Source organism: Strongylocentrotus purpuratus, unplaced genomic scaffold (genome assembly GCF_000002235.5).
Source record: "Strongylocentrotus purpuratus isolate Spur 01 unplaced genomic scaffold, Spur_5.0 spur5_scaffold_1, whole genome shotgun sequence".
In the NCBI taxonomy this organism is placed as follows: Eukaryota; Metazoa; Echinodermata; class Echinoidea; order Camarodonta; family Strongylocentrotidae; genus Strongylocentrotus; species Strongylocentrotus purpuratus.
Window position 1 is genome coordinate 10,764,567 of NW_022145594.1, and position 14,935 is coordinate 10,779,501.

A 14,935-nucleotide genomic window follows, 5' to 3' on the forward strand; every position below is an offset into this window, starting at 1 on the left:
AAGAAAGAAAGAAAATTCTGACGAAAACAATAGGTGATCTGTCGTTGACAGACCACCTAATAAATAAATAAATAAATAAATAAATAAAGAAAGAAAATTCTGACGAAAACAATAGGTGATCTGTCATTGACAGACCACCTAATAATGATAACAACAACACAAATTTTTAGAAATTGTACTATGATCTACAACAACGATTAATCTTTGTACTACTACTACTGCTTCTTTCATTTTGTTTATCCATAGAAAGCCTGGCTTATTTTGTTCCATCGTTTTTTTTTTTCGTCTTCGGGTTACACAAACTTTCGTGAAAAATCTAGGGGGGTGTTTCATAAAGCTGTTCGTAAAGTTACGCATGCATTTACGAATGACTTAAATATGAAAAGCCAAATGGGATGCTAAATCATTTTTAACTGCATCAACTAAAGTTGAACTGTGCAGATGTAGATTAACATTCTTATTATAACAATCATTTTTATTGCAAAGTAGATTTTTTGCCATAATTTAATTGAGGTTTTTGGAAATATAGTTGCATTTTGTTAAAACATCAGGATAATTTGTGGGCATCCTATCTGGCACTTCAGATTCATGTTTAATCGTTTAATCCAACAACATGAAGCACACGACCTTTCGTGATTATGAGGTTATTTTCACGAATATTTGTGGAACCTGACGTGAACACACAATGGAACGAAGTAAGTCGAGAAGCCTCATCAGCATCAATGCCGATCTTCCTGAGGGCCTTCAAATAAGTATTAACCCAGCAGTAAACCAATTACCCATTAAAACCCGAGTGGCAAATGTGGAGTAATATCTTGCCAAAAGACCTACATGCCGGCCTTGGATCGGGACCTCAACCCTTGGTATAAGAGTCAAGTGAATGAACCACTTTATCATCACTACATGATTTATTTCACGAGGCTCATGAATAGTTCTACTAACCCTTGAGCAATTAGAGAGTGTTGACCAGCAGAATCCATGTCTTGAGTGGTTGTCGCCCAGCAGCGATCAATAAACATACCAATTAGACCTGATACTGACTCAAGAGTCACAGCAAAGTAGAGGTCATCTCCTTGCAAGACAGTGGTGGCGTCCGAATTCAGCTCAACAAAAGCATTTGTCAGGAATCTTTGCAGGCTCAGACTAAAGTCACCAGAGCCCTTGTCGCTGAAGGACACCTCACCAAGCTGTGGTCTGAAGGACCCACTGATGATTTCCTCTTTCTCGAGGCAACATGCAACCTTAACCTGCATGTGGTATTCACGGGTAATTACAGTATCGTCGTCCGAACCAGGCTTGGCGTAAGTGATAACATTGACGAAGGTAATTGTTGTGTTATCCTCCTATAATGACACCAAGTAATATAAAATAAAATAATGTTACGAAAACAAAAATGAAATCCAGTATCGCGGTATATTTTGTTGTTATCACTAGTGTTCGGGGGGGGGGGCCTTTGGCGGTTGAAGCCCCTCTCACGCCCCCCCCCCCCCCACCAAAAAGCAAGAAAAGGAAGGAAAGACGAATGCTCTTTAGAAACCATATGATAAAGTGATGAAAATTGAAAGTCACGCATTCTCCTTCAAGACATAGTAGGCAGTTTTGTTGAAGAAAAGTGTCTTAGCACCCACCGTGTGAAAACGTTTGAGGCACAGTGGCTCAGATTCCTAAAAAAAAAAATCAATTTTGTTGACTTCTCTGCACCTAAAATTTGTTTTGTTGATTGATTTAATGTCAAGTGCTATTCTAGCGTAATAAGATGTTAAATAACATTTTATTACCGTGTTATGATATTTCTTAAGTTTACAAAGAAGAAAAGATACAGAAGCGTCAACAATACGGCGGAATCGGATGCAGAGTAAGAAAGATTCCGGGATCTCTTCTATCGGAACTTAAAAGAATAACAAATATATTGTTATTTGGAATGAAAGTAAACAGATTCTATTTAATCCAGCATGTCATGCCTGTCACAGCAAACTTCAAAGCTCTGCCCCTGGACCACGCAGTTTGGGGCTGCGCTCTACGTACTGGAACCCAAAACATTATGTTTAAACCCCCTCTTCACAAATCCTGCACACGCCCATGGTATTGGTAGCCATGGCAAGTACAGGAGTGATTCGTACCAGTTATCATTTAAGGAATCCTACCTCAATGATGGTGCCACATTGATTGTATTCTGTAGTGAGAGTGATCTCATTAGTGCTATCGTTCTTTACACCGGAGCAGGATCGGTCTTTAAAATGAACAGCAGATGCTTCACCTGGGACTAGCCGTTCATCTATGTTGACGGTCATTGAAGTACTTCCACACTCAACAAATGTCACTGGTATAAGAGAATTGTCAAGAGCAAAGAAAATGTCAATAACGCCACCCTTTTCATAATTATCTCTCAGGTGTCAGAAGCGAAATTTGACGTAATTGATTAGGGTGTGTGTGTGGGTGAGGGTGTGCGTGTGTGTTCATGAAGACGGATTGTTTAAGCATCCGGGAATGTGGTTAAAGAAATTAAGATTTTTGGAGTGTATTTTGTTTTAGACGCCGTTGAATTATAAGGAGATTTTAAGCAATCTTAAAAGACTTCTCAGATGGTGGAAACAGAAGGAACTCACGGTGTTTAGAAAAAATCATTTATTTAAAACATATAAATCAAATTACGTTTTTAGCTTCACTAGTGGTTCCAAAATGGGTCATATTGGAAATACAGAAAGAATATTTTACATTTATTTGGAATAGGAAAGATCAAATTAAGAGATTAATATCATTGTATTAATGTTATAATAAAGTGAGGTTACGAATGACTAATTTTGACTCGTTTTTAAAAACCCAACGTGTAATGTGGGTAGAAAGACTATTGTACGGAGAAAAGCAATGAGATGGAAGCTATACTTTGATTTCTGCTTCAAGATGGTAGGAGGTAGATTTATTTTCTTGTGTAACTACCTGAGTTCTTTTTAGACAAGATAAAAGCATGGGAAGAGTTACAAGGTTGTAGGAATGTTTCTCAACAACAACGATTTTTTTTTTTTTAAAGAAAATGATCTTTGATGAGGAGTTGTTTACATGCCATATAATATCAGTTCAAGATATTTCTGCTGAAAATGGCATGTGGTCAATATCTAATTTTCAACATTTAGGGTTAAAAGGAAACAAAATTGTTGATGTATGGACTATTGGGGAAGCTATTTTGAGAAGCGGAAAAAAGGATAACTGGAGTTGAGTGGATGTAAAAGCAGTGCAATGCAGTTTAACAGTAATGTGAAGTTCCTCAGAGATTTAATATTGAGGAAGGTTTATGAATACTTAATAGAGAAGTTAGACAATTCCATTATTCTGTCGCTCCAATTTTGAGGAGGCTAGGAACAGTGTGTGGTATATGTGCAGAAGTATGGTCGGTCGGGTGGGGTGTGTGTGTGTGTGTGGGTGTTGCATGGTGGGGGGGGGGTAGTAGTGTGTGAATGAGGGTGTTGAGAGTATGTTTAACATAGTATTCTTGATCATATATATGAAAATGTTTTCTAAACAGTTCTTTTTATTATTGCAATTTAGCTTTCATCCAATGTACAATGTATCCAGTTTTGTTAAGAATGATTTGTACAATATGTATTTGATTTGAGAGAAGATAATACAAAATGTCCTTTTTTTAATTTGAGGGTGTTCTTGTGTGTGAGTGTATGTTATTGTGGAGTGTACACGTCTGTTAGTGTGCATCTGTATTGCAGATATGGTGGTTTTGTTTTGGGAAGGTAATTAGGGAGGGAGTTTTAATGTGTGTTATATTATAACTGATTTCATTCATTATTTTTATCAAAATTTATGAATTGTACATGTATTAAATTATTTTTGTTATGTGATTATGATGAGGAAACAAATTGTCTTTTTGTATGATTATTAGTATTGTTTTGATATTGAATGAAACCGAAATAAAAAATTGCGATTTTTATTTTTAATTTTTTAAAAATATTTATTTATTTTTTATTTTATTTTATTCTTTATAATCCTGGCTAAATCATGAACAGGTATTCGTCCAACACAAGAAAAATATTCAAGAAACTTACGTTTATCTTGACAAAAATCGCCACCGAATCCTGCTGGACATGTGCAATTGCCTTGCTCACAGCTCTCTCCATTGAGACAACGGTTATCACATCCATCTGAAAATATTTAGAGACAACAGTTGCTTTATTAAATGATGTGGCTCCAGAAAGTACGAAGGTAAAGAGCTAATTGTAAAACAATTTTTGTTGTCACTTACGAGTTCGAGTTAGATTTGCTGTCGTTTTTGCTACTTTTCATTTCTGTTGTTAAGATATCAATGTGGGCATGCGTGCATGCCCACATTGATATCTTAACAATAATGGCAAGTGTTCTTAAAGAAAAGCTTGAGTTCTGGCAATGGTAGGAAAAAAATTCTCACAGAATCCCAAAAAACAAAAACACTGAATGTCAATGAATACATATAGATGATGACTTATGCCAAACGATTTTGGTAGAGAATATAAAGAGGCTGAGTAGTGAGCAAAGAAAGATTTATAAGGAAATTTAAGGTAAGTAGGCCCCGCGTCATTGGTCACTATGTGCAAATGGTCGTTTTTATTTTACTGGTTCAACAGTCAACCTACCAAAGGATAAATAATCTAGAATGAATTGTAGCCATGTTCTCTTGACATACGAGACCCATACCGGAGCTTACAATTAGCTTGAAGGAAACATTTTCTTTTTGTTTTAATAGACATATTTAGATTAAACCTCCCCTTACCCCAAAAAACAATAAACAGGTTGCTGTCCTTTAAACCCAAACATCCAACAATTGTAATCTGACAAGGACTTTCAAATATCTAATCCTATGGCTCGTAATGTATACGTCCTTTACTCCCGGGGGTCTTATAGTCAAATATAAATACTGTGAGATTGGGTGACCAACAAAGCGTCTTTTCAGATTGGATGCCTTTGTGACGGCAGATCTTGTTACCTTGGCGGATCGTGTTCTCGGAACAAAATCTGCCTAGCAGATATCGTGATCAGCAGCGGATATCGTACCCGCTATAACCAAATCTGCCGTTAGTGAACACGGCGGATAATGTGCATTGGCGGATTTTGTTCCTATATAGCTACAGGCAGTGGCGAACCTGGCATACCGCGTCAGGGGGGGGGGGAGGGTTTTCCCCCCTCCCACGGTATTTTGATGTTTGCGATCGCGCGATTTCATGCATACCCGTACCTTACTTATGTTTTGTTGATTTGAAAAGTCTTCATAATTCGAAAAAGATTGTTTTATTGGGGGGGGGGGGTAGGGTTAGGGGTGTGACACCCAAATTTGCTGCCAACTTTTAAGGGTGCGACGTCATCCAAATTTGCCGATTAACAAATGCATAGCATCTACCACCCTCCTTCCCTATCCTAAATGTTAATTATTCCATGGTTTAATTAGGCTCTTATCAAATTAAAAAACCTTTTGAAGTAATCATTACCCCATATAATATTGAAACATGCAACTAATTTGTTTCTACATCGTGATCGACCTGAAAACAAATACAAAAAAGTAATTAGCCCCCTTTTTGTATCTGAATCCACATATCAGTGATAAAAAATAATCATGCGAGCGCGAGGCATTACGAACTGATTTTTCCCTCAACAGTGACAGGAACTGGGCTTATGAAGCCCTTCAAAATTTCTGTCGGCAAATGCGTCACTCTTTTCCTCTTTCCTTCCCTACTTCTTTCATTTTTCTCTCTCTCTCTCTCTCTCTCTCCTTTTTTCTTTCTCCTTTTCTTTCCTTTCTTTCCCTGTTTTCTTCTTTTCTTTCTTTTTCTTTCAGTTTCTTTCCTTTCGTTTCCCTTTTCTCTTTTCTTCTTTTCTTTCTTTTTCTTTTTCTTTCCTTTCGTTTCCCTTTTCTCTTTTCTTCTTTTCTTTCTTTTTCTTTTTCCTTCCTTTCTTTTCCCTTTTCTCTTTTCTTCTTTTCTTTCTCTTTCTTTTTCGTCGGGGGGGGGGGGGGGGCAATCCGGCCCCTTCCCCCCCCCCCCCCCATAGGTACGCTAGTGGCTACAGGACATGGTCTGATAATTATATCGTGAATAACATGGCGGATTGCTAGACTATTGTCTGATTTGTTCGTATTGGACATCGAATCTGTAGGCTATTCCGAAAAGCATCCCCCCTTTATTGCATTGACGCCCACAGGCGACAAAGCCTGGTTGTCTCTCTTTCTTCTTGTCCATTCTTCTTGTCCATCGTTCTAATTTTATGTTAAAACCAGCATAATTGACATTTTGGCATTTTTGTTTTATGCCCGAGTGGGTCTAATGGCCTCTAGAGGCCTATACATAAGACCTCCTCCCCAACTGCTGTTTTAACAGAAATAAATCATAATTTAATTACGTATTTATTTCATTTCATTAAACATTTTTCCTGTGATCCAGTCTCTGTGCTTTTTCATTTTCTTTCTTTTCATTTATAACTAAAATGAAGGCAGATATGGGAAGGGTCATGATTGGTCAGAGCAAATTGACGTGTTTGTTTGGAATCTTTCAAACTTTTGTATTACTGCATTTGTTAGCCAATAAAACCTTTTAGAATAAAACAACCTGACTCCCATAGTAGCGTTTTAAACATTGGTAAGCCCCCCCCCCCCCCCCAAAAAAAAAAAAAAAAAAACAGATTCCTTTGATTTTATATGATAAATTGCAAGAAATAGAAATTATCAACGGCTTCGATCATTTCTTTAAAAATAGATTTATAAGCTAATAAAACAATATAGACCTAATAAACTTAAATTTGTTTTACCCCTATTTTCAAACTATTCTCGAATCCTTACAGAGTATAATTCAGGTTATTCTGCCACCTTTAGAAGTTGTCCGCATCCAATAGACGAAAAGGATTATATTGTATTTCTTTATCAATTTAAAATTTGCCATTACTGTGCATCCCTTACAGATTTATAACATTTTTTTTTATTCGGTTGTACTGATTACGAAACTTGAATTGTGGGGCCGGGGGGGGGGTGATCGAGGCTCTTTGCATCATCCCATATCCTCCCTTCATTTTTTTTTTTTTTGGGGGGGGAGTGAACTTTAAGGTCACTCTACATGATAGAAAAAACAGATTTTAAATATCATAAACTATTTTCTTAATTGTAATGGGTTTCATCAGTATAGTTATTGTTCAATACTGTAAAGACAGTGTAGGACACGGGCGAGCTGATGTGGATAGCGAATTTTTGGAATCATTGGAATTTTTATTTCAAAATAATTATAGCGCAAATTCCCTCACAGTCATCGTCCTTTCATTAAAACTAACGGTGTAGCGTTTTGGGAAAATAAACCTTGAATTTTTGGTACACCTGCCCTCGCTTTCTATCAGCACAAATAGTGAAGATATAGCAATTCTGATACAGAAAGAGAAAAAGATTTGCGAGCGAGCGAGCAAGCCAAAATAATGAAGTTTTTTTTTCACAGAAATGTTTTTTCTTCTTTTTCATCCAGCATAATTCTATTGTCAAGGAGGGGTGTACAAATTGGCGATTATGGAGGAGGATTATTGTTTACTTTCCTTCATAAGACACAAAGTGTAATATACATGTTGGTCGCCTTTCTATCACAATGGATTACCATCTTTATCAGAAAGGAACTTGGATTATGATAGTGATCGAGAACATACTTTGTGAGCAAGCGAGTGATCTGGAATTTTTTTTTAAACTTCGTCATAGAACGCTTGTTTTTATATCCAGAGATATTTTTTATTCATATATAAATTGACTTTTTGAAATAGTGATAAAAAATATCATCATTGTCTGGAATATACTGTTACAATGAAGATCCTGGTGATAAATACAATGAAAATAAATAGTGCTTGAATGAAATAAGTATAACTAGAGATGATATATTCCTTTCCCTTAACTAAGATATTACCTTTAAATAAACTGATTTGAAGTACGGTGTTAAGAGAAAACTCTTAATAAGAGCGGCCTCGATCTTGCTCGAACTCGTACTCGCACTCAGCATCCATGGTGGTATACAGTATAGTACTACGGTACACATGCAATTGCAATCGCACGCAGCCTAGCCAGCATGCATGCATGCAGCAAGCGGAGACCGTATACCACTCATAAAAACGATACCTTCAGAATGGAACGATAGCTGCAAAACGGAACACTATCTGCCAGCCACTCTGCGTGGTGGGTTACAATATCTGCCGGCAGATTTTGTGACGGGAACAATATCTGCCGGCGGATTTTGTTCCGCGAACACGATCCGCCAGTCACACTAAACGCCGTCACACCTTCCACGCGGCGGCAATAAGAGCTTCAAAAACATCAATTTTGGGCCATTTTCAAGAAAACGGTCACTTTTTTCAAAATGGTTCAAAATCCTGCTGTATGCGCCGGTATACGCGTATAGGTTTTTTTTTCTAGCCCTCAGGGCCAGACTGGGGGGGGGGGAGGGGGGAGGGGGTATTAATTTCACATTGGTGAGACGTTTCAGGCCGCCGCCTGGCGCGCCACCTAGCCAGTTATAGCAAAGATGATAGACTGCGGCGCTCTGTCATCTTTGGTTATAGTGTGGACGACGGCCGCGAGAGGTAGGTAGCATGGCAGGGTATTGCATGCACCCAGAGTCTTTTCTCTTTGCAATACACCTTAGCTAGCTATTAAAGCACTCGCCACGCGCGTGTTGTTTGTTACCGGGTAATCTTCAGGAGATCAAGATGGATGCCCACGATACCGACCCAGACCTACCAAGTTTCACGCCTATAGCTGGCCTCTTATATTTTGTTGAGCATAGTCGAATAGTAACTGTTCATTGTAGATTGTGTACTTTTTGTAAACGCTGTACATGTACTTTATATAAATAGATCAAACTCAAAATTTATTTCTTTTTTTCAAAGAAAGGACTTGTGATGGCTGTTCATTAAACCAATTTGGAAGTGTACAAGTTGATGTTGATTTTATGGAGTAAAAAGTGTAGGCTTACACTTTCTTTAAATACCCGTTTACAGGGTGTGAATTCGGGGAAAAAAACCACACGAAATCCTCATTTAGGGTGTATTTTGGCTTCAGAAGAAATCCTTGTTTAGGGGGTGTCTGGAAAACATGTGGTCACGCATGCTATACAGTATTTCTACATGACTGAGACCCCTGGGCCTTTACACCGAGCCTATACAAAAAGAGAGTGATACAGTGATTTACTTAGTAGTCCGGCCTTTCAGCCTTAAACAAAAAAGGGGTGGCTTACTTAGTTGATTTCGGGCTACCCAACATTCGTGAATAATCAAGCCCTTAGTAGTTACTATATTCACACAGAGAACCAGTGAATCCAGGTGTGCAATATAGGGACTTTTAGATTTACACGACGAGAACGTGGACCGCCACGTGTGACATCATTTTAAGGTAATGTGACGTCCTTTTAAGGCACTGCCGGGCACGCCCCAGTGCCTTAACACAATGTCACACGCGGCAGTCCACGCTCTCGTCCTGTAAATCTAAAAGTCCCTATTAGGATTGCAAATTCATGCAGGTAACTTACCCGCAGTCCAACAAAATTAGAGACCAAATATCAATTGCTTTCAATTTTCTCAATGTTTTTTAATTTTTCTAATTCGATTCTAGTTTGATTAATTTTGGTATGAATCAAAACAAATAAATATATAATTGGAAAGTAAAATCCTGCTTTCATCAGAGTGTGCATTTAAATGTACGAAGCAGAATCTGAATGGCTATCGCCAATTTAATGAGCTCGTAACACAGCTTCTTGTCCTGTAGGATGATACACTGACTCCTTGCCATTGATCACATTTCATCTCGTTACAGTCAAACCTGCTTTAGCGACCACCTGTCTACAAAGACCACCTGTCTACAAGGACCACATTTTTTGTTTTCCTTCAAAATGGTTTCTCATTGAAACATGTACTAAAGGTACCTGTCTACAAAGACCACTTTTTGAGTTTCCCTTGGGCGGCCGCTGTAGGCAGGTTTGACTGTACAAAGGAATAGCAATTATGCTAGTGAGCTCCCTAATAACTGAATGTACATTTAACATACATATACAAATACAGCAGGGATATTGAAACATAATTATAAACAACATTTTCCTTTTGTTAATACCTACATAGACCTTTATGAATGGGGGAGGGTTATTGGACCACATTTACCCTCCAGATAGCCAATGATATTTTTTCTCCACAAAACCCAAAACATCTCCATTTTTAAATTTACCAGCAGTCTAGAAAAAGCAGAGTTTGCCAACATAAAATTAGTCTTTTGTTTTTTACCTAAATGACAGAAGTTTCCGCTGAAACCCTCGGCGCAAACGCATGTATCGTTCTCACATGTTCCTTCATTGAGACAAGGGTTGGTCGGTTCACATAGAACTGTTGGAAAAATATAAGAAACACAGTGGTTGACAATCAAATCTATATTCCTATGTGGTCTATCGAAGTTACAGTGATAAATAAACTGGATGAGACAAACAATTAAAGTATATAGCTTTAAAATTTCTTGTTCCTCCTATAACAATGCTTCCTTTTGTTTTGGAAATTATTACAAAGCTTGCAAAAGCTTGTCTACGCTGGAATCGCTTTTGTGAAACGCCCCTGGTGTTTTACCACTAGACGACGGAGGCGGATAGAGAGGTATTCTGCTACACCAGATGCAATCAACGACAGACAGCCTCTCAATCTAGTTTATTTGTGCCTTTCTTGCCAAAAATTTTGCCAGGAAAATTCCCGCCACAAATAGGCTATTCACTTTACTGATTTTCTCTTTGCTTAAAATCTGATAGCTTTATACTTCATTCCAGTTATTGAAATTGAAGTTATTAATGTTATCAATGAAATGAAGAATAATCAGATTTCTGGTTATAACGGAATTATAAACTGTCTCTTGAAAAACCCTTGAAGAACCCTTAGTTCACATTTTAAATTTGTCTCTTAATACAGGAGTTACACATTTAGCTATGAGGGGGGGGGGGGGGGGTAAGAGCATATTTTTCAAAAAAATTGTGCAACGACTCAGCCAGTCGGTGAATAAACAGGGGGGGGGTAAGAGCACATTTTTTTTTTTGTTCGAGAAATTTTAAAATTGGCCGACCAATATTTCATTCAGTTAGGGGTGGGGGAGGGGGGGGGGGGGGTAAGGTCACTTTTTTGGGTAACCTTTTAGCACACACACAATTTTTTTTCTCCAGATAATCTGAAAATTTGAGTGAAAACGGACTATTATTAATGATACAAATTGGGAAAAACTGTTCTAATCGATTCCTTAATTCTCCCAACTATATTATTACAATTTAATTGCATTTTAGGTGAATGTAAATTGTCACAAAGCAACAAATTGGCTCTACATACCATTCCAGACATTTAAGTGTTGACAGATTTTTAATACCCTGTTTTATGTCTTTTTTCATGGAAAAACGGTTGGATAAATTCAAAAATTGGGAGAATTTACTGTTGATCACTGTTAGAGGGTGTTGCACAGCGACGCCTTCAAAGAAAACCATAAATATTTGTGGATTGAGAATCTTTTCAGGATTTTTTGCATGTCAGAGGGTTATTGCGGTAGAAGGAATATAATAAGTAACATTTTATACAAAAATTAAGCAATTTTTTCATCAACCTTCAACAATGTTACCGAGTCACTTTAAAGTGGTTTCAAAGTGCAAAGAGAGATGGTAGACCAGAGTTTCATTCCAGAAGGATCTCAATCTACACAAATTCAAATTACATAAAAATATGAAAAATAGAATTCATTGCTAGAATTTCTTTTTAAAGATAAGCACATTTATATATAGCAATATCCCTACCATTAAAAAAACAGGAGTGATAACTAACAAGGAAAAGAGGTAAATTAAAAGAGATCCGTTGATTTACTTAAATTCGTTTTGGAATGAAAGTCTTGTTATTCGACAAAGCGTATTTTACAATAAATAACATTACTACATTTAATGTACCTTTTCCTATCTCACGAATTGTTTCTGAGACTTCGAATAACCAACTTCCTTGTACTCCATAGTTACTACCTGTCACCAGATCAGCCAAGGTAAGTACCAGGTTAGGATTACTAGCGGACCTATAATATATTCCAGCCTTGATAAAAATAATAAAAATGATAGTAATAATGATCATTATGATGATGAAGATAATGGTGAAGATGATGGTCAGTAATGGCAATGGTTGTGATGCAGGTGTTGATGATGACCATGGAGGTGTTGATGATGAATGTGATGATGCCAATGATGATGGTGATGATGATGGTGACAATGATGAAAACTGATGGGGATATTGATGATAACAACAAGTATTGATGGGACTCCTTGTGTTATCCATTAAATAACATCATGTTATTACCAAGATTTGAAAGACATCCTACAATCTTTTGTGTTAAATCACAATCTCGTAGAAATGAGTAATGACAGTTTTTTAAATGATATATATATATATATATATTTTATTTTAAACGTCAGATGCAATCTTAAGGCCTATAGCTCTGATTCGTTATACGCCATCTTTTTAAAAATCAAAGCATTCTTATAAGACCATTTTCTAATAACTAAATGTCATTTATGAAAAACTAAGCTTCATAAAAACTTAAAATCAAATCGACAGTTATATTTTCTCATTTGGAAGGCATATATCTGCATTAGATTTTTCTTCAATGGTCATTCCATTTATTTATTATGTCCATAGAGGATAATTGTTCATATTTACATTAATAAATATACAGGCACTGCTTTTTGATAGGTTCCTCATATTCTACTTAATCTATTATATGATTTGAGAATCATTGGGACGTGCTCATATACACTATACATGTATTGTATAATTTGTTATTTTATTTTATATGTATGTCCATATTTTTGGTAAAATGCGGAACAAATAAAACTTAAAACTTGAAACACGTTTGTCCGAATTTTGTTCAACCCCATTAGTCTCAAGGCCCTGTTTTTAGTATACACTCAATATAGATCCTGATGAATATACTTTTTACTTTCTTTCTTCTTTTTCTTCTTCTCTCTCTTTTGATATACCCACCCTTTTCTTTTATATTCTCAAATCTGAAGCAGGTAGTTTTTAAAAATTATTCCTTGATATGGTATAACAGTAGGGGGGTACAACAGTATACCTAAGTAAATATGCTAACAAATCATTTTTGCATAGTTTTCACATTCTCTTCTATTCTTGTGTTCGTTTAGAACTCTTCTCTCTACTTGATTTCATTAACAACTCTTATTGAAAGTTGAATGAATTAATGAATAGTTCTTGCTTTTACAGATCTCAATCTTCGTCTGCTTCTCAGTTGTATGTACCGGTAATTAAGGGGGTGGGTTGGATCAGACATAATGATTAGGGTCTTAGAAACTACTCTTTCCTTACAGACCTCATTTAGGTCAACGGTATGGTTCATTATTTTGCTGGCTTGTTTTACAACCCTTCTCAGCTTTTGTTCGTCTCTTTGCTTTGCAGTATTAAACCAGATAGTGGAATGAAATGTGATAGTACTCTAAATGATTGACTAGACTGAGAAACAGAAATCTATTGTTCACATGAAAGTACTTTTACTTTCTAAGAAAATACATACGCTGGTTGTATTTTGTTAGGGTGCACTTTGACTTGTCTTCCCAAGAAAGCTTATTGTCGATTTATGTGCCTAGGTATCTATGACTTTAAACATTCGCAATGGTATCATAATTAAAGTATACAGGTCTTTCAATGGGTTCAAAACATTTCTTTTGCCTAAAGTCAAAAACGAATTATTTTGTTTTCTTTGAATTCAACAGTATATGGTTTTCCCCAACACCAATTTTCGATCATGGAAATGGTAGCTCTGTACCGGGTAATCAAATTCATTTTCATTTTCATTTTCATTTCCACCTGCTATACTATCATCTGCATATTTTATTATGTGAACAGATGGGGTATTGGACATACATTCATTGGTGTACAGGGTTAGTAGGGTCGCAGTGAGGACACATTCTTGTGGGGGTACCAATTGTTGTGATAAGTGCGTCAGAGAGAACACCGTTGACCTTGACATTCTGTGTCTTTTCACGGAGGAAGTCTTGCAGCCACAATAAAGAGATGGCTGAACTTGTAGATGTTGAAGTTTCTGTAGTAGGATAAGGGGTTCTATAGTGTTAAATGCCGATGAGAAGTCAATAAAAGTTGCTCTCTCCTTACCTTATATAAGTGTTCTTACAGCATGTTTGTCAAGGTGAGAACTGCATCAGTAACACAACACGTCTTCGCTTTATATACAAACTGGTTTACATCGAGTATAGCGGGAGAACTGAGCATATCAACTTTGCAAGTACCAGTCTTTCCAGGCTTTTCATAATACCCGATGTAGCATAGCACCTTGATGTTTCTTGGACAGGAGCTCACGTTGCGTTGCAAGAAGGCACGGGTGGAGTTTGCCTTCTTGGCAACCAGGCTAATATGGTGATTCCAGCTCATATTTTGCTGTATGTGTATACCAAGATACTTGGAAGAGCTGACCTTTTCCAGTGATTGACCATGGATTGAGTATGTTAATTGGGGTCCTCTTTTTAGTGACTGAGATGGTCTGACATTTATGAGGATTAAATCTCATCAGCCAGTCTGATTCCCACTGCTGCAGGGAGTTGAGATCCTCTTCCAGTTTTTTTTTGCATCATCTTGAGAGCAAATCTTGCGGTAGAGGAGACAGTCATCTGCAAACAATCTGGTTGTTGATTGGATAGAGACACTTGTCAGGTAGGTCGTTGATGTACGTAAAGTAGGAAGAGAAGCGGGCCGAGGACACTACATTGCGGTACCCCTGATGAGACTGGGACAGTGTCTGAGACATCCATTGAGAACTACTTTCTGTGTTCTGTTGTGGAGGAAGTATCCAGCTCAGATCAGTGTAGACTGATGGATGCCATATAATTTCAGTTTGTATAGAAGTCGATGGTGAGGGACTTTGTCGAAG

The 14,935-nt window shown here is 37.1% G+C and overlaps 1 protein-coding gene across 1 annotated transcript; it reads right to left on the bottom strand.

Moving 5' to 3' along the window:
* Positions 1-908: 908 nt before the first annotated feature.
* LOC105442342 (alpha-tectorin-like) lies at positions 909-14,439 on the bottom strand. Its single transcript, XM_011674374.1, has 7 exons — positions 14,298-14,439; positions 12,155-12,255; positions 11,937-12,072; positions 10,261-10,359; positions 4,053-4,148; positions 2,145-2,320; positions 909-1,343 (listed from the first exon to the last, which is right to left on the bottom strand). Exons 1-7 carry the CDS (start codon positions 14,437-14,439, stop codon positions 909-911), a joined length of 1,185 nt encoding a protein of 394 aa, XP_011672676.1.
* Positions 14,440-14,935: the final 496 nt, after the last annotated feature.

What these genes read in the sequence shown, in the direction of transcription:
- LOC105442342 (XM_011674374.1), bottom strand. Translation starts at nt 14,439, where the DNA reads ATGAGCTGGAATCACCATATTAGCCTGGTTGCCAAGAAGGCAAACTCC. An exon ending in ACACCTGCATCACAACCATT is followed by an intron (nt 12,073 to 12,154) that starts GCCATTACTGAC and finishes ATTTTTATCAAG; the next exon opens with GCTGGAATATATTATAGGTC. An exon ending in AATTCGTGAGATAGGAAAAG is followed by an intron (nt 10,360 to 11,936) that starts GTACATTAAATG and finishes TTTTTCCAACAG; the next exon opens with TTCTATGTGAACCGACCAAC.